This window comes from Mirounga leonina, unplaced genomic scaffold (assembly GCF_011800145.1).
Source record: "Mirounga leonina isolate KUSES-001 unplaced genomic scaffold, KU_Mleo_1.0 Mir_173, whole genome shotgun sequence".
In the NCBI taxonomy this organism is placed as follows: domain Eukaryota; kingdom Metazoa; phylum Chordata; class Mammalia; order Carnivora; family Phocidae; genus Mirounga; species Mirounga leonina.
Genome location: NW_023270447.1, coordinates 88,312,132 through 88,330,126, shown reverse-complemented (window position 1 = coordinate 88,330,126; position 17,995 = coordinate 88,312,132). Strand labels below are relative to the sequence as shown.

The 17,995-nt window shown below is 54.3% G+C and overlaps 1 protein-coding gene across 3 annotated transcripts in view; it reads left to right on the top strand.

The window, feature by feature from the left end:
* Nucleotides 1-4,463: 4,463 nt before the first annotated feature.
* Nucleotides 4,464-17,995, top strand: part of SLC45A1 (solute carrier family 45 member 1) — a 20,756-nt gene continuing 7,224 nt past the window's right edge. The window contains exons 1-5 of one of the 3 annotated variants that reach the window (XM_035019879.1): nucleotides 4,464-4,558; nucleotides 8,762-9,182; nucleotides 9,756-9,848; nucleotides 10,299-10,523; nucleotides 15,694-16,433. In XM_035019879.1, the coding sequence (XP_034875770.1) occupies nucleotides 8,786-9,182; nucleotides 9,756-9,848; nucleotides 10,299-10,523; nucleotides 15,694-16,433 (1,455 nt within the window). In that variant the 5' untranslated portion in view covers nucleotides 4,464-4,558; nucleotides 8,762-8,785. Of the gene's footprint in view, nucleotides 4,559-8,761; nucleotides 9,183-9,755; nucleotides 9,849-10,123; nucleotides 10,147-10,298; nucleotides 10,524-15,693; nucleotides 16,434-17,995 lie in introns of those variants that run through there. The other 2 variants (XM_035019880.1, XM_035019881.1) reach the window with 2 other exon arrangements.

Genomic DNA, 17,995 nt, shown 5'->3' with positions numbered 1-17,995 from the left:
ATAAATAAAAATCTTCAAAAAAAAAAAAACCAAAACACTCGTTAAGTCCACGTAAATTAAGGCACTTTTCTCTACAACATTTGTGTAAGCACACGCTTTCACTCACACGCGTCCTCACTCAAGCGCAAGCACAAACACTTGGGCCCTGTAGTACCTCCATCTTTTGAACCAGGAGCCAGAAAGCAGCTCTCCTGACAAGCCATCTGCGGATGGGCAGGCAGGGCTGGTCAGAGAGGACCGAAGCCGGAGCCCTGGGGGACGGAGAAGGAGGACCGAGGCAAGGCTGTGGGTCTCGGGCTGGTTGCGTGGATCGGCCACATGTCTCCAGCCCTGTGCGGGTGGAAAGCAGGTGCTCAACGCCAACAGCCAGGGCAAGCCTGCAGGAAGGCCCCCCAGCAGGACCGCAAACACCGCATCCGTGGCCTCCTGCCCCTGGGGCAGGAGGCGTGCGCCTGGGTCCTCAAGGCTGGGGTTTCCGTCCCTGCTCCCACCCTGACTGCGGTGAGGCCTTGCCTTCTCAGGGAGCCCCAGGCTTCCGGATCAGAAACACACGGCGGCGAGAATACCCATTTCATAAAGTTAGGATAAGTAAATGAGGTTTAAAGTACATAAAAGCCTTAACGCAGGGCCCGGCACAAGATCTGTTATTAAAAATAATGTTATTCATAAAATCCACGGGGCTGTGTGCTTTGCAGGGAAAATGCGTTAACAAAGTAAAAAAAGGGACGCCTGGGTGGCTCAGTCGGTAAGCGTCTGCCTTCAGCTCAGGTCATGATCCCGGGGTCCTGGGATCGAGCCCCGCATCGGGCTCCCTGCTCGGCGGGAAGCCTGCTTCTCCCTCTCCCTCTGCCTCTCTCCCAAATAAAAAAATAAAAATCTTAAAATAAATAAATAAATAAAAAGAACAGTTCAGTCTTGGGACCACAGATCCTTGCAAAGTCAGAACATGCTTAGAAAGAGCCATCTCCTCTTCCCTCTTGTGCGGGACAAGCGCTGGATCTACACGCTGGGCTCCGCGCCCCCGGCGAGGCGTGCGCTCCCGGCCGCGCTCAGGCCCGCAAAGGTGGGGCTCTTCCACCACCTGGTGGACACCCCGGGATGGCAGGTGCGCCGCGGGCCCTCGCCGCCACCTGAGGTCGGCTCATGAGCCTCCCCTACTGGCTGACCTGAAGGTTTGCTCAGCTCACCGCCCTGGGGGAGGAGGGGGTGCGGACGAACTGGGGTTTACTTATTTGTTCCCGATCGGAGCTTTTTCAAAAGCCATCGCCGACTGTGCCCCGCGGAGGGTACCAGGGAAGCACCAACTCGGTCACACCTGGGGTGACACTGAGTCCGATGGGCTCATCTGAACAGTCCCTTGGGTCTGACTTGGTCTCTTTAGGGTACTAACAGCCTTTGGGGTTCTTCCTAATCCTGTCTGGGATGCTGCTCGGGAATGGGCGGGGCTCACGTGACTTCCTGGGGTCCTGGGCGGGGCTCCTGGCCACAGACTGGTCACCCAGGGACCCCGGATTTCCCAGGTTCTGCTCTGAAGTCGGCAGGTGCCCCGCCTGGGCCTGTGGATCCCCCCTGGGTCTCTCTGCCAGTCTCCACTCGCCTGCTGGGGGCGAGGGGTGCTGTCCTTGCACACCCAGATGAAGGGCCGGCCCCCTCCGTGGAGGTGCTGCAGCTTGGTTCTGAGCAGGGCGACCGGAGCCCCCCTGCCTCTCACCACACTGATGTGGGACAGCTGAGCCCAGAGCATACTCCTCCCAGCACGGGGTGGGGCCCAGGCTTGACCCTCGGGGTGGGGGGGTGGGGGGAGTGGTCCCCTGGACACAAGGCCTCCTGGCTCTGCCCAGGGGCCAGGGGGGTGGGCTTCTCTGGGGCTTCCTTCAAAGGTCTGTCCCTCTCCTTCCACTGGGGCCTCCTGCCTCGACCTCCTGACCAGAGGGGGAGATCTCACCCACAGAAAGGGAGAAACCCCACCCTCCCTGCAGCCCCCAGAGGGTTAAGAAAGGAGGGTTCTAATCTTGGAAGGTTCTAACTTTGGAAGGTTAAAAATGGTCAAAGGAATCTTTTAAAAGTCTTTTCTTTCTCCACAATGCCTAGATTTCAAGCCTTTTCTCGTGCTGCAAAATCCTATTTTGAACACCAGAAATGAGCTATTAGCTTTTGTTCACTGACCAGCCCCCCCCCCCCCCCCCCCCAAGCTGATACAAGCTAGAGAAGCAGCTGCACAAGCTACTCCCCACACCCACTTCCTCCTCATCCACGGCAGGGGCCACACATCCTGGCCTCCCTTGCTGCTGGGTGTGTCCTGTCCCTGAGTCACAGGCAATGGCATGTGAGTGAGTGGAATGTGGGCCTCTTGCAAGCCTGTCTCGGGCAGAGCCACGGTGGAAGGAGCCTGGGTCCCTGAATGACTGCGTGGAGCACCCCCCCCCCCCCAAGCAGGAACACCCCTTTGACTTCACTGGAGTCCCAGAGAAGCATTGATGGCGTGAAGCCTCTGAGATGCTGAGGGTTTTCAGTTACAGCTGTGACCTTTCTGCTAACTGAAGAGCCAGTCATTTGGGTGTAAATGCAAAATAGAAAAACACATTAGTATTTTTCCAAACCATTTCTCCTGTTTAGAGGAAAAAATAAGGTAGAACCAGTTATCAGATGGCTCATTCTCCTCCACCTGGCCAGAGACTACTGCTGAGACTCCTCCAGGCTTCAGCGGGGACCCTCTCCCCTCCATCTCTCCCTGCCCAGGTCCCACTCTTGTCTCTCCCTGTCCACCTTCCACGGTGTGCCTGCAGTTCGCCCCTGTGTGCTGATTCTCCAGGGACCATCTCTGAGCTCCAGACCCCGATCTCTAGTGGCCTGGATGCCTCACACACATTCTGTCCCAAAGCCGACCTGCGACAATCACCCCACCAGCCAACCTGCTCTTGGCCCAGTGAGTTAACCTTCCTTCATCCAGGTGCTCTAGCTGAAAACTTGGCACCTCCCTCCTTCCTTCCCACACCCCCTACCCTCAATCTATCAAGTCCTGTTGCTTTTACCTCCTAGATGCCTAACCAATCCACACCTCATCCCTCTGCCGTCCCCCCCATCCTCTCCCACCTGGACCATTCTCTAAGCTCCTACCTGGTGCACTCACCTGGTCTCCTGGTCCCCTCCAACCCATTTTCCACTCTGAGCTCTATGATCTTTGCGAAATATGAATCCGGTTTATGCCATCCACTTCCCTGCATCAAACACTTCTAAGCTTCTTCTTGTTCTTAAAATATGACAGCAGCCCACGAAGGCTGCTGGCTGGGCCCAGTCTGCTTCTCCAGCCTCCCCAGCCCCCACTCGCCCTGGCCTCTGCATCCCAGCCCCACTGGTTCCTCAGTCCTGCACTTGCCATGCCCTCTCCTGTCACAAGAGCTCAGCCCATGCTGACCCCTCTGCCTGGAACACACTGCCCTCCTTACTCAGCTTTAGTGTGCTCCCATGTGTCCCTTGTCCTCAAGAAGCACCCGACCCTCCCAATGAGATCAAATTCTCCCTATTATAAACTTTCATGGGGCCACAAGCTTCCCCTTGTAACATTTTCTGTGGTTATAATTTCACTACAGGCTATCTATTTGCTCTATCATTATTTGATTCAACCCACCTCACTTCTACCCCAGGCCCTTTGCACTTGCTCTTTCTTCTGCTGGCATGACCTTCCCCCAGATATCAGATATCAGGCCCCCTGGCCTCCTCCTAGTCTTTCTTCACACGTCACCTTCTCCATAAGGACTCATGAACAATCTTATTTAAAACTGCAATACCACCCCCTCTCCAGCCCCACACTCTAGCTCCTTCTCTGGGGAGTTACTATCTTTAGGCACGTCCCTAATTCATGTTATTTGTCTTCAATGTGTCCCTCCCTCTCTACAATGTGGTGCCACAGGGGAGGGAATTTTTGTCTGTTTTGTTCATTGCTGTATCCCGGGTCCCTAGATCAGTGTCTGGCATAGAGCACGCACGCCCTGATACATATTAAGGGAGTATGTGAATGCAGTCTAATAGCTCTAGGCTGGGCCAACTTACCCGTTCTGTAGAGTGGGCACAGTGCCCGGAGCTTTCAGTGCTTTTAGGAATTGCCAAAAATGGGTGCATTTCTTTTAGAATCGGTGTGGGTATGTGTGGGGGCGTGGGGATGAGAACTCTTAGGCCACGGAAAATATCTGAATACATGGTGTTATCACAGTCTCCCTAACCAACACATTCGTAAACGAAAACCGCAGCCTTGGCGTGGCGGGGGGAGTGCCTGGGGTCCGCTGCAAGTCAACAGTGGGCCTGCTCCTGGGGCTCTGGGGGCAGCGCCCCGGCGGCCGGGGGCTGCGGGCCGCGGCGGGGCGGTGCCGCTTTAAGGAGGCTCTGCGGGTCCCCGCCGCGGGCGGGCGGGATGCAGCGTGACGTCACGGCCCCGCCCCGCGGGGTGATGCTGCAGCCGCCGCAGCCGCGGGCCGGGGGCTGCCGGGCGGGGACCCGAGCTGCGCGCGGGCCAGGCAGGAGCCCGGCCTCGGAGAGGGATGCCTCCCGTCTCGACCCACAGGTACCCCCGTTTCCTCCCGCGCCCTCCGCACAGCTGCCCGGCTTCGCGCTGGAGCGACTCGGCGTAGGCCCCCGGGTGATCAGAGTGCCAGGGTTGGGGCTGGAGGTTGGCACGGAGACCTTTGTCCTTCCTTGGTGTCTAACTGACTGACCTGTGAATGGAGCCCCCGGTGTCGCCCCCTGAGTGCGGAACCCTCGGCCCGGAGGAGGTAGTGGCCGGTGACAGATTAATTTCACCCTGGCTGGGAGGGAGAGCACACACTGGAATTTGCCCCAGGCTTACGTTGTGCTTATTGGTGCCGGAGGCCTGATCCCGGGTCACCTGGGCAGGTGTCATCAGCTTCCGGTTCGCCTCCCGCCTGAGGCTGAACCCTCCTGATGGCATCTCTGTCAGCATCCCGGCATTAAGTTTATGATGAGTTTATGGCCCAAGGTTTCTGCTTTCTGGCCGCGGTTGAAAGAGCAGGCTGATGGCACTTCAGTTCATTCTGATCTCATCAACAAATAACTTCTCAAATTATTTCTGAGGTTATCATACTGTTTATGTTTTTCAGCTTTTATGGGGAAGTAGAGTCAGGTGCTAAGGAAGCCCAAGTTCAGTGTGCACCTGACCAGGGTTTCTGGGATCAATTGGTAGTCAGGGAGAGGCGGGATTCCAGAGAGCAGAAGTGAGGAATGGGCCCCGATTCAGTAACCAGCGCATTAAATACACCCCTTCGGGTCCACGCAGCCCTTTGCTGGCTTGGCAAGGTTTTCTTGAAGTATTAACTTTGGGAATTGTTGGAAGGAAGAGTGGGGAAGGGATGTAGCCCCGTGGGACCCCAAGTGTAAAGAGGAGAGAGAAATGAAGAAATTATTTGGCTCATAGTAGGGTAATTTTTAGCATTCAAATTACATGGGCATTGTTTATTTTTATTAATCATTTGCGGCTTAATCTTCCCATACCACTTTGAGGGATTTGTTACGTGAAACATCCCCTGTATTCGAGAAGCACAATGGGCACAGCCTAGAAACTTTGTGGGGCCAGCAACAGATATACATATTTTTTTTGGACTGAATTAATACTCATAGAGTGTGATCAGGATGGCAAGATGATCTGGTAAATATTTATATTCGTGTATTAAAATGCTATTTCATTATTTTAAATTTCACTTTCATTTTTTATAACATTCAAAAATGAATTTCAAACATTCTTCTTAGAGTAAACTTTCATGGACAGCTTTTAATAAATGTATTCTTGAAATGGAAATAGTAACACTGATCCCTCAAGTTGAAAATGAACCCTCCGGGAAGCCTTTCCGAAGTCCAGGTTTCATTTCTGGTTTAGATGCTGGGTAGTAAGGCAGGGGTGTGGGGGTCTCCCTTTTGCTAGGACTGGCTGCAGTCTGTGTTTGAAAGCCGGGGATGGTGGGCAGGTGATGATGTAGTGGTCACATCACAGGTAGAGACATGGGCTAGCCACATAGTTCATTTTAAGTAGGGCCGAAAAGGTTCCCCTTTGCAAAAATATGCTCCCATCATATGCTGTTTAAATCTGAAATTCTTCCAAAGTGGGCCGTGGTTCTTCATTCTAAAATGAAAGGCAAGGTTTCTAATGCCCGTGCACTTAAGTTCACTTTATGGGGATAGAATGCTGATAGGAAAGAGCGGTGCCCTGCGCAGAAGGGGCGAGGAGCAGGTAGAGAGGCTGAGAGGGAGTAACCCCTGCGGTGGGGGTAGCACCGTGACCGGACAGGCGGGGTCAGGTCAAGCTCCCCCCACACACCTGTGCTAAAGGTCTTCCTTCTGACTTTTAAGGAGATGGTCTTATTATGTGGTCTTCCAATGGGCACTTTATTTCTGTGGTTTTAATGAATGAGTGAAGAAGCTCCAGGGAATGCTAATAGCCTCCTGGGTTTTTGAAGGCAAGACTGGCCAAAGGACAGATTTTTCTGGAGTATTTACTATGGGCTGAGCTAGAACAGGAGGAACAGAATCAAGAAGTTTAGCTTTTTTAAAAAAATTTAAGTTTGACTTCATCTTCATAAATGAATTATGGGTTTTTAAAAATATATTTATTTATTTATGTTAGAGAGAGTGGGTGTGTGTGGTGGGAGGGAGGAGGGCAGAGGGAGAGGAAGAGAGAGAGAATCTCAAGCAGACACCCTGCTGAGCACAGAGCCCGACACAGGGCTCAATCTCACGAGCCTGAGATCACGACCTGAGCTGAAATCAAGAGTCGGACGCTTAACCGACTGAGCCACGCAGGCGCCCCTAGTTATGTTTTTAATGAAGTATACTTTGCCTACACAGCCTATTTCTGTTCTTCCTTTAGAGATAGCATGGGATTTTTCTAAGGTCACAAGATAAGCCATCTTATCCCCACCTGTCCAAGAAGTAAGAGTAGACTGGGTCTCTGGATATGTCCATCCCTGGCCTCTCAGTATGAAATCCACCTCTTAGCAGGGGCGCCTGGGTGGCTCAGTCATTAAGCATCTCCCTTCTTGCTCAGGTCATGATCTCAGGGTCCTGGGATTGAGCCCTGAGTTGGGCTCCGTGCTCAGCGTGGCATCTGCTTCTCCCTCTGCCTCTGTGCTCTCTCTCTCTCTCTCCCAAGTAAACAAATAAAATCTTTAAAACAAAACAAAAAACCACAAGCCACAAGGCCCTTCATAGTCAGCTAATCCCTTCCCAATGGCTTCATCTCTCACCACACTGACATGACACACAACTGTTGCACATACATCTCCTTTATGCAGCTACTCCCACTGCTTAACTCCTTCCCTCCACTTTCCACCCAACTCGGGGGCAAACACTTTGTCTTTCCTTTATCTCTGTGACCTTGGTGTCTTGGTACTTAGTACTCAGCCAAATGGGAGGAGGGGTGTGTAGGTGAATGGATGGATGGGTGGATGCGTGGATGTTTGGAAGGCTGGAAGGATGGATGGCTAGATTAGAAGAGGAGTGGGTGGACGTGTGGTATGGATGTGGATGGATGGATGGATGGATAAGTAGGTGGATGGATGGGTAGGGGGAAGGGAGAAGGAATGGATGGATGGATGGGTTGGTGGGTTAACACAGTGCTCTGAATCCTGCTGGGGTGTCTCTAAAGAAAATCACTTCCACCACTGGTGTCTTCCCAACAGAAGGAAGACAATCCCTGAGTAGATAGGATGGTGGTTGCGGGGGTGGGGGGGGAATTTAGGACACAAATCTGGAGTGATGAGGCATTTCGGAGTTCTTCAAAAAGAACTTACGGACTAGTGATAATGTGATGGAAGGTGGTGAGTTAACATCAGAAATAAGGGCCTCATTTTTAAAGCTTAAAAGTAATTTTGAAAAAAAAAAAAAGGCCTGTAACATTAGAAAACCCATCAGTGTTGGGAAAGTTGTCTTGGGTTTGGGGCATACTTCTCAGGCAAGATATCTATTTCTCACCCTCCCTGGTTCTTTTTGTCCCCCGCTTTTTTTGGGGGGTAAACAGTATCTCTATTCAGGGTGTCATCTGTGACATGTGGGATGCAGGGTGTTTGCTTTATTTCTTTAAAGAGAGCTTTTTCAACATGATCAAAGTCTCAGTTCTCCTGACTTGACTAAAAATTCACTCATCCACAGGGGTTGTAAGGAAAGGATTGGAATTAAACTCATGCATCTGCTTTTAGGCAAGGGCCCCAGCCTCCCGGGAGGAGGAGATACAGTGATAGGCGGGGTGACCGCTGTGACTTTCCGTCCCATGAAGGAAGGGCTGTCCCCTGACCGGGCACAGGTGCTCAGGGCGCCTGTAGGTGGGTCCTGCCCCAAGTCTGGTCTCCCCACCTCTCTGGTCCCCTGGGCAAAATTCATCCTGAAAATGGGCTGTAGGTCCTAAAATATCCTGGCACCCTTCAGAGCCATGGGAAGCCTAGCTGCTCCCACCTTCCAGGAGGTTCCTTGCCTGGCCCTCCTCGTGGAGCCTCTTTAGGGGTCAGTTCCCTTAAGTTTTAGTGCAGGGACCTAAGGACTGGGGTTGTCCCCCTGAGCAGGGACAGAGCGCCGGCTGAGCCACGTCGCAAGCAGTAGGAGCCTCTACTCTGGGGGGAGACTCTCAGAACTCGTCCCTTCTCATATGACAAGGATGAGCAGGTGCCAGTCAAGTGGGGGGCGGAGGGAGCCACCTGGAAAGACGAACTCTGATGGTGGAGGCCCTGGTGAGTGACTGTCGCCCCCGAACGGGCTTTCCCCACAGGAACACCCACCGGCCCCCCCTACGATGATCCCCCCGGCGAGCAGCACCCCTCCAGGAGAGGCCCTGTTCCCCAGTTTGGCTCCTCAGGACTTCTGGAGGTCTCAGATCTCGGGCTACTCGGGGTCCGTGACCCGGCATATCAGCCACCGGGCCAACAACTTCAAACGACACCCCAAGAGAAGGAAGTGCATTCGCCCCTCCCCACCCCCACCCCCCAACACCCCATGTCCGATCGAGCTGGTGGACTTTGGGGACCTGCACCCCCAGAGGTCCTTCCGGGAGCTGCTCTTCAACGGCTGTATTCTCTTTGGCATCGAGTTCAGCTATGCCATGGAGACCGCGTACGTGACCCCAGTGCTCCTACAGATGGGCTTGCCCGACCAGCTCTACAGTCTGGTGTGGTTCATCAGCCCCATCCTCGGTGAGCCCCAGCTCAGCCCCGATGGCCAATGGTCTCCAGAAACCTCTGGAAGCTTCCAGAAGCCTGACTTGAAGTGGCTAGAGGGTCCCAAGGGGACAAGGGAGGAGCAAGACTTCCGTTTTGCTCTTTAGTTTGGGGCTGTGGGAGAACACAGGCAGGGTCTTCACACCCTGTATTTTAAGTGACTTTATCTAAACCAGACCACAGAAGAGGCATTTCACTGACCCCCAAGGATTCCCACCATCTGACACGGAGCCATCACTGGAGGATCCAGGCAATAAAGCTTGATGTGTTTTGGGTCTGGGAGGTCTTGGAATTTCTTGGGTTCCCCAAGCAAGGTCATGGCTGCTTAGTGCCTTATAGGGACCTAAGTAGAAAATGTGGGCAGAAGCTGAGCTATTCCAAGAGTCCGTCTTTTGTTTTTCTAGCTCAGGGTTGCGTACTCCGAGTTTCATCATTTATTCGCTTGGCACCTTGGGACGTTTGGGTGCAGGTGTTTGGGGGCTGTCCAGCGCAGGGTGCGGGGTGGGGTGGGGGGACCCCAGCAGTGACCACTGGCCTGCTCTGTTTCAGGATTCCTACTGCAGCCACTGTTGGGTGCTTGGAGTGACCGATGTACCTCAAGGTTTGGAAGGAGACGCCCTTTCATTCTTGTCCTGGCTATAGGTCTGTTGTTTTGGAACTGAAATAAAGTGGAAAAAAAAAAAAAAAAGAAAAGAAAAAAAGGCCCCAACTGCTTCCTCTTAGCAAAATCTAAAAGAGTGTTGACCAAAGCAGCGACACAGATAATTTCACGGGTGTGGTGGCAGGGAGCACCCCGTAACCAGGCCTGAGTTAGCTGTGACAGTCTATCCCTTTGATTTTTTAAGAACGGGTTAATAAAGCGTATGTCATTCCTGCCCTACTTGACAAAATAAAAACCCTGATCCAAGCAAAAAAGCAAGAACAAAACCAAGAAACCATGGTGAGTCTGCAGGTGACTTTTCCAATGGGCTCTGCTTGAAGTTTGGTTAAAAAGGAATTCTCAGGGCCCTAAAGGTTCTAGACTGAAGTGGCCAGCTGGGGGGGACAGAGCTGCCCCGCGTTTCCTTGGCGTGACTTTTTCTCTGTCCGCAGGGGCGTTGCTGGGCCTCTCGCTCCTGCTCAATGGCAGGGACCTGGGCACGGCGCTGGCCGACTCGGCCGACAACCACAAGTGGGGCCTCCTCCTCACCGTGTGCGGGGTGGTGCTCATGGACTTCAGCGCTGACTCTGCGGACAACCCCAGCCACGCCTACATGATGGACGTGTGCAGCCCCGCCGACCAGGACCGCGGCCTCAACATCCACGCGCTGCTGGCAGGTAGGTCTCCCCACGGCGCGGCTCTGGGGCTGCGTGTCCACTGTGGGCGCTTCGATGCCCTGATGCAAAACCCGAGTCATAAAACTCAAATATATGGGGGCGCCTGCGTGGCTCGTTGGGTGAAGCGGCTGCCTTCATCTCAGATCATGATCCCGGGGTCGTGGGATCGAGCCCCGCATCGGGCTCCCTGCTCGGCGGGGAGCCTGCTTCTCCCTCTCACTCTGCTGCTCTGCCTGCTTGTGCGAGCTGGCTCTCTCTCTCTCTGTGTCAAATAAATAAATAAAATCTTAAAAAAAAAAAAACCTTCAACTATAGGGATGAGCACTGACGTGATTGAAAGTATATATTTCAGGGGCGCCTGGATGGCTCAGATGGTTAAGCGTCTGCCTTTGGCTCAGGTCATGAACCCAGGGTCCTGGGATCGAGCCCCGCATCGGGCTCCCTGCTCCTTGGGAGCCTGCTTCTCCCACTGCATCTCTCTCTCTCTGCGACTCTCATGAATAAATAAATAAAACATTTAAAAAAAAAAAAAAGAAAGTATATATTTCAGATGATGTAGTTCAGCAATACTATGTAGTGTTGATCTGTGCATACACGTGTACAAGGTGTAAGGATAGCCACCTATGTGCATATGTAAGTCTCTGTGTATATGACTCTGCGTGCGCCTTACTCCCATTGTTCGAGGAGTTACTTTCTACCAAGTCACCACGAACCCTGAATTGGCCAGAGCTGAGTCACCGCCCCTAGGAATAGGACAGGGTTAGGTTCCCGCGAACCTCTGGTCCCATTTTCATCAACCCCATCAGCACCTAAACTTGTTGTATGTGTTTCTGATTAAAGACACCTTCTGAACGTATATCATGGGTTCACTAACATGGAACTCGTGGCCAACGCATGGCACGTGCCTAAGCAAAGCTTATCTGACACACGTGTTTTCTTTATAAGACACAGCGCAGCCTCCTGGGACCTCCGAGCAAGAGACAGCAGAGCATCAGCTCTACACGTGGCGGCCGTTTTAAATGGTGATGTCACCCCCCCCTAAAAAAAGGCAAAAAGCCGGGGCGCCTGGGTGGCTCAGTTGGTTAAGCGACTGCCTTCGGCTCAGGTCATGGTCCTGGAGTCCCGGGATCGAGTCCCGCATCGGGCTCCCTGCTCGGCAGAGAGTCTGCTTCTCCCTCTGGCCCTCCCCCTCTCATGCTCTCTGTCTTTCATTCTCTCTCTCTCTCAAATAAATAAATAAAATCTTAAAAAAAAAAAAAAAAGGCAAAAAGCCTGCAGAAACATGGCATCATATAGATGACAAGAAAGTTGGCTGTCCACAGTCTTGAGGGTTGAAATAAGAAGGCAGGGCATTGCCTTGTTTGGCCTCAGTTGGGACCTGGTGCGTCGGGCAACTCCAAGCGCTCGCTGCTCTGCATAGCTGAGTGTGATTGCATGTGGAGTGTGTATTGACGGGTCACAGATACAATTTAGTGAGCAGGTAAATGGGCACATACAGAGTCTGCATATGATGCATGCGCCCTGCGCTCGCACACACGCCCGAGTCGTGCTTGCTGCAAACGGGAGAAACGTGCCTATGGAGCTGAGACACGAGGCAGGGACGCCCACAGAGCCACAGAGCCTGTGTGATTAGCAGAAGTGAGAGGTGTGGAGCGTGAGGATTATCCCCGGTGACCACGCACTCGCACGCTTCCAGAGAACTGACTGCGGAACAGGACGAGAGCTCAGTATGACGCTTGCTTATCCAAGTATTCTCGAAAAACCAGGACTTCCAGCTTTCTTACACAAAACATGTACCTTTTCCAAAATAAAATGGAATCAAACAATCCCATCTCAAATAGCATCGGGAAGTGTTTCTAAAGGTCAAGGGAAAGACGTAACAAGACGGGGGCCGCGCAGGACCTGGATGGACAGGCGGGAGGCCAGCGGCTCCAGGATCGGGAAGCCTGAATTGGTCTCGGCTTTTCCTCCTGTTCAGTGTGTGACATTGGGCCAACTGCTCAGTCTGTCCAGTCCCAGTTGCTTCTTCTAGAAAATGCCACTGCTTGTCTCTATTTACACACATGCATGGATGGGGGCAGGGAATTTCTGCAGGGGTCCCGGCTGGGCCAGTGCTGGGGTGTGTAGGGTAGCAAGGAGGACCCCGTCTTTTACCTTATAGTCTTCTGTATTGTTTCTTTTCTTTTTTAAAAAGATTTATTTATTTTGGAAAGAGAGAGAGAGAGTGCGCACAGGTTCACTAGTGGGAGAGCAGAGGCCAAAGGAGAGAGAGAATCTCAAACAGACTCCACGCCCAGTGCGGAGCCTGACCTGGGGCTCGATCTCGCCACCCTGATCCTGACCTGAGCCAAAATCAAGAGTCGGATGCTTAACCGACTGAGCCACTCAGGTGCCCCTCTTTTCTTTTTATATAATAAAAAAAATGACCATCTTAACCAATTTTAAGTGAGCAGTTCGGTGACATCAAGCACATTCACATTGTCATGGGGCCATCACCACCGGTCACCCCCGCCCCCAACAACTTTCTCTTCTTGCAAAACTGAAACTCTGTCCCCATTAAACACTAACTCCCCGTTCCCCACGCCCAGCCCCTGGGCTCCCACCATATACTCTCTCTGTCTCTATAACTCTGACAGCTCTGAGTCCCTCATATGGGTGGCCTCATGTGCTATTTGTCTTTTTGTGACTGCTGATTTCACTTCGGACAATATTCATCTCTGTTGTAGCAGGTGTCAGAATGTCCTTCCTTGGGGCGCCTGGGTGGCTCAGTCGGTTAAGCGACTGCCTTCGGCTCAGGTCATGATCCTGGAGTCCCGGGATCGAGTCCCGCATCAGGCTCCCTGCTCAGCGGGGGGTCTGCTTCTCCCTCTGACCCTCCTCCCTCTCATGCTCTCTGTCTCTCATGCTCTCTCTCGCAAATAAATAAAATCTTAAAAAAAAAAAAAAAAAAGAATGTCCTTCCTGTGTAAGGCAGAATAACACGCCATCGGGTATAGAGGTCGCATCTTGCTTATCCATTCTACCTGTTGACGGACAGTAGGTGGCTTCCACATTTCAGCTAGTGTGAGTCAAGCTGCTACGAACTTGGGGGTGCAAATGTCTCTTCAAGACCCTGCTTTCAGTTCTTTTGGCTATAAACCCAGAAGTGAAGTTACTGGATCCTACGGTAATTCTGTTCTAAATTTTCTGAGGCGCCTCCACACTGTGTTCGTGGTGGCTGCCCCATTCTACACCCCACCAGCCGTGCACAGAGGCTCCGATTTCCCCACATCCTCGCCAGCACTTGTTATTGTCTTGTTTTTTTTTTGTTGTGTTTTTTTTTAAAGATTTTATTTATTTATTTGAGAGAGAGAATGAGATAGAGAGCATGAGAGGGAGGAGGGTCAGAGGGAGAAGCAGACTCGCTGCCGAGCAGGGAGCCCGATGCGGGACTCGATCCCGGGACTCCAGGATCATGACCTGAGCCGAAGGCAGTCGCTTAACCACCTGAGCCACCCAGGCGCCCTATTGTCTCGTTTTTTGATACAACCCACCCTAATGAGTGTGAAGTGGGATCTCACTGTGGTTTTGGTTTGCATTTCCCTGATGCTGAGCGTCCCTTCGTGTGCTTCCTGGCCATCTGTATGTCTTCTTGGGGAAAAATAGACACTAAATAGATATGTGAGTCCTTTGCCCATGTTTGAATCAGGTTGTTTGTTTCTTTGAGGCTGAATCGATGTACCGTTTCTTTCCTGTGAGAATATATTTGCTTCAGTAATTGTTTTTTAAAAAATGGTTAGGGATGCCGGGGTGGCTTAGTCGGTTAAGCGGCTGCCTTCGGCCCGGGTCATGATCCCAGGGTCCTGGGATCGAGTCCCACATCGGGCTCCTTGCTCAGCAGGGAGCCTGCTTCTCTCTCTCTCTCTCTCCCTCTGCTTGTGCTCTCTCTGTCAAATAAATAAAATCTATAAAAAAATAAAAAATAAAAATAAAAAATAAAAAAATGGTTAATAAAGGTCATCTCAAATCTGACCTTCTTTAAGGGCCACAAAATAGCAATTGTGTCTTCAGAAGAGGTGAGAGGAAGCTCATTGGGACCATGAATGTGGGAAGTTAAGAATACTAAGAGGAGGGGAGACATGAAATTCAAAGGCCTGTAAGGACAGTCGGGGACAGATGAGGGAGATCTAGGGGGAAACCGTTAAGCAAGTGGATTCAGGGCCACGTGCCACCTTGAGGGGTCCGTGGAAGCTTGAGCTGAGTGTGTCTGAGCCCAGGCCTTGCCATAGAAGTTGCTATTCAAAAGCGGCTGGTTCTCCCCGAAGCGGAGGGTGGCCAGACCGCACGAGCTGTTTGGATACAACAACAGCAGGAGTAAACGGAGAGAACTCGCCTTCCAACCAGCAGATGGGCTCGAAATGCAGCTGGACTCAAAATGATAAGGCCGCAGCCCTGTGGTGTAGCCGGGAGGGGGGCCGGGGGTGCTGGGGACGTGGGAGCGGGCGGCGGGAAACAGCACTCTCTGGAGCTAAGTGCATGCGGTGCTCCTGGCTGGGGGCAACGTGGCATCACCCTCATTTTTACCCCTTGCTGCATGAATCAGTTTGCCATTTACCTGTTCCCCGAGGCCAGGGGATGCAGCGAGCAGGAGCAGAGGACCGGATCCCTGTAGCCCTGTTGTTTCCACCGGCTTGCTGACCCGGAGAGCAAGGGTGGCCATCCTTGGTCACCACTGGGGGTGCATGAGGACGCGGGCATCAGGCGAGGAAGACCGGGGTGGCCACATGAATTCCCCCCCCTCACAGACACACGTGTGTGGTCCGCATGTTGGAGACAAGATCTTCCACGTTTGCCTGGCACTGACGCTGGGGGGCTGGGGCTCCTCGAAGGGGGCTGTGACCCAGTGTAGACATTCCAGCAAGGCCGTAAGTGGGACAGACGTGGACGGGCAGGCACCATGCCACTTGCTCTGGAGCCCGGCAGCCCCGGGCAGGAGAGGGGGGCCCTGAGGCGGCCCCCTGAGAATCCCATTCTCCTTTGCATTTTTGCCAGGGTTTAAGAGGGACCAATGCTGGATCTGGATCCTCCCAACAGATTTGGCCACCTGAGTAAGACACGGAACCACGACTCTCGAGGGCCGTCCCCCCTGCCTGCTGGAGGTGGGGGAGCTTAACCCTGCTTCTCTCCCCAGGCCTCGGAGGAGGATTCGGATATGTGGTTGGGGGCATCCACTGGGACAAAACCAGCTTCGGAAGAGCCCTGGGCGGGCAGCTGAGGGTTATCTACATCTTCACCGCGGTCACCCTGAGCATCACCACCGTCCTGACCCTGGTCAGCATCCCCGAGAGACCCCTGCGGCCCCCCGGCGAGAAGAAGGCCACCATGAAGAGCCCCAGCCTCCCGCTGCCGCCCTCCCCGCCCCTGCTGTACGAGGAAGGGGCCGGCGAGCCCCTCCCCTGTCCCCCGGCCACCAGCCTGTACACCAGCTTCTCCAGCCCCATCTCGCCGCTCAGCCCCCTCACGCCCAAGTACGGCAGCTTCACCAGCAGGGACGGCTCCCTGACGGGTATCAACGAGTTTGCCTCGTCCTTCGCCACCTCCAACATCGACAGCGTGCTCATCGACTGCTTCACGGGCGGCCCCGACCCCTACCTGGCCATCCCGGGCAGCGCCCCGCGGCCGGCCATCAGCGTCAGCTTCCCGCGGGCCCCCGACGGCTTCTACCGCCAGGACCGCGGCCTCGGGGACAGGCGGGAGGCGGCCCTGGCCGCGGGCCCCGATGGGGACGTGCTGAGGGTGGGCTCCCTGGACGCCCCCAAGCCACGATCGGCCGGGATCCTGAAGAGACCCCAGACCTTGGCCATCCCGGACGCGGCCGGAGGAGGGGGTCCCGAAACCAGCCGGAGGAGGAACGTGACCTTCAGTCAGCAGGTAAAAGCGAAGGTGGGGGTGGGGTGGGGCAGGGCTCAGGGGGCGAAGTGTGTTGTCCCCCGTCATGAGTTAGATGGAGAGAGGGGTTGTCGCTCTGGGAAGGCCTCCCGAGCCCCTCCCGGGGCCGACTAGGCCTGCGTGCGGGGGGAGAGGCTGCGCCCGCCCGCGACGGCGCTCAAGGGGTCTGTCGGGGGCCCATCGGCGGCTTAGCGCGCTGGCCGCCATCAGAGGGACACTCCTTCGAAAGGCGGCCACGTTTGCCCCGAGGTAGTTCATTCAGGCCCGGACGTTCCTGGCGTGAGTGTGTCAGAAGCGGCCTTAGTGCTTCTCCCCGCGCCCACCGTGCGCTTGGGCGGCGTGAATGTGGCGCCAGCAGAGCTAAGTCTCCCCCAGGGACGGACACCCCACAGAAGGCCTGGCGGATTTTCTGGGCCCTCCTGGCGTCTGGCCGCAGCCGGCCGTCCCAAAGGCTGCCTCTAAAAGGCAGTGCGAGGCATGGTCTGTGCAGGTGAAGAACCTTCCGGAAGGCTGTTTGTGTTGTATTTCGTGTAAGTCAGATTGGCTGAAAGGCCACCAACTGGTATGTGGGACTTTAACCACCGTCAGAATCTGCTGTCTGGAGGAGGCCACCTTCAATAAAAGAAAGGCTACGCTGTCACTCGAAGCAGACGGCGTTCTGGGGCCCACCTGCCCTCAGGGGGGTCACAGGGTGAGAGAGGGTTTCAGTGAGAACTTGGAGTTTCTCTAAAACCGTGTGGCCCCGACGGCGGCCCGGGGACGGCGGGGAGCTCGGAGGCGCGGCCTGCTGCCCTGCCCGGCCTGTGGCCGCGTCTCCCCGAGACCTGGAGCCCCCCCGGGGGGGGGGGGGGCTCCCCCCCCGCCCGGGCCCCCCCCCCCCCCCCGCGCCCGGCAGGACTGACGGATGCCCCGGTTTCGGGGGAGGCTGACTGGAGACACAGTTTGAGGTGGCTGTTCCTTTTCTCTCCGGTTGAATCCTCAAGGGCGCCCGCGTGTCTGGTGCGAACCTTCTCTGGGCGCAGTGGCTGGTCATCCCCGGGCTGCCTTCACCGTCTCTTGAGAGTGACCGTCCTCTGGCCGGGACACCTCCTGGGCTCAGGTCTGGAAAAGGTCTGGAGAACCAAACCTCACCGGAGGGTTAGGCAGTCCCATTACCGTCGGAAGAAAGATTTCTCTAAGGGCTCCAGGGCGTTAGCCTCGTCCGCTGATGACATCAGAGTGCTCGCCCGACCTTTTGTCAATAGTGGGTCATCCTGGGCTTCGAGATGCAGTTCCTTAGTTCTGGTTGAAACTCTCGTTGGAATCCTTTTTTCTAGGTCCATTCTCAGTAGAGTATCATTTATGAGCCAGCTCTTTTTTTTTTTTTTAAAGATTTTACTTATTCATTAGAGAGAGAGGAAGAACGAGCACTAGCGGGGGGAGAGCAGAGGCAGAGGGAGAAGCAGGCTCCCCGCCGAGCAGGGAGCCCGATGCGGGGCTCGATCCCGGACCCTGGGATCACGACCTGAGCCGAAGGCAGCCGCTTAACGGCTGAGCCCCCCAGG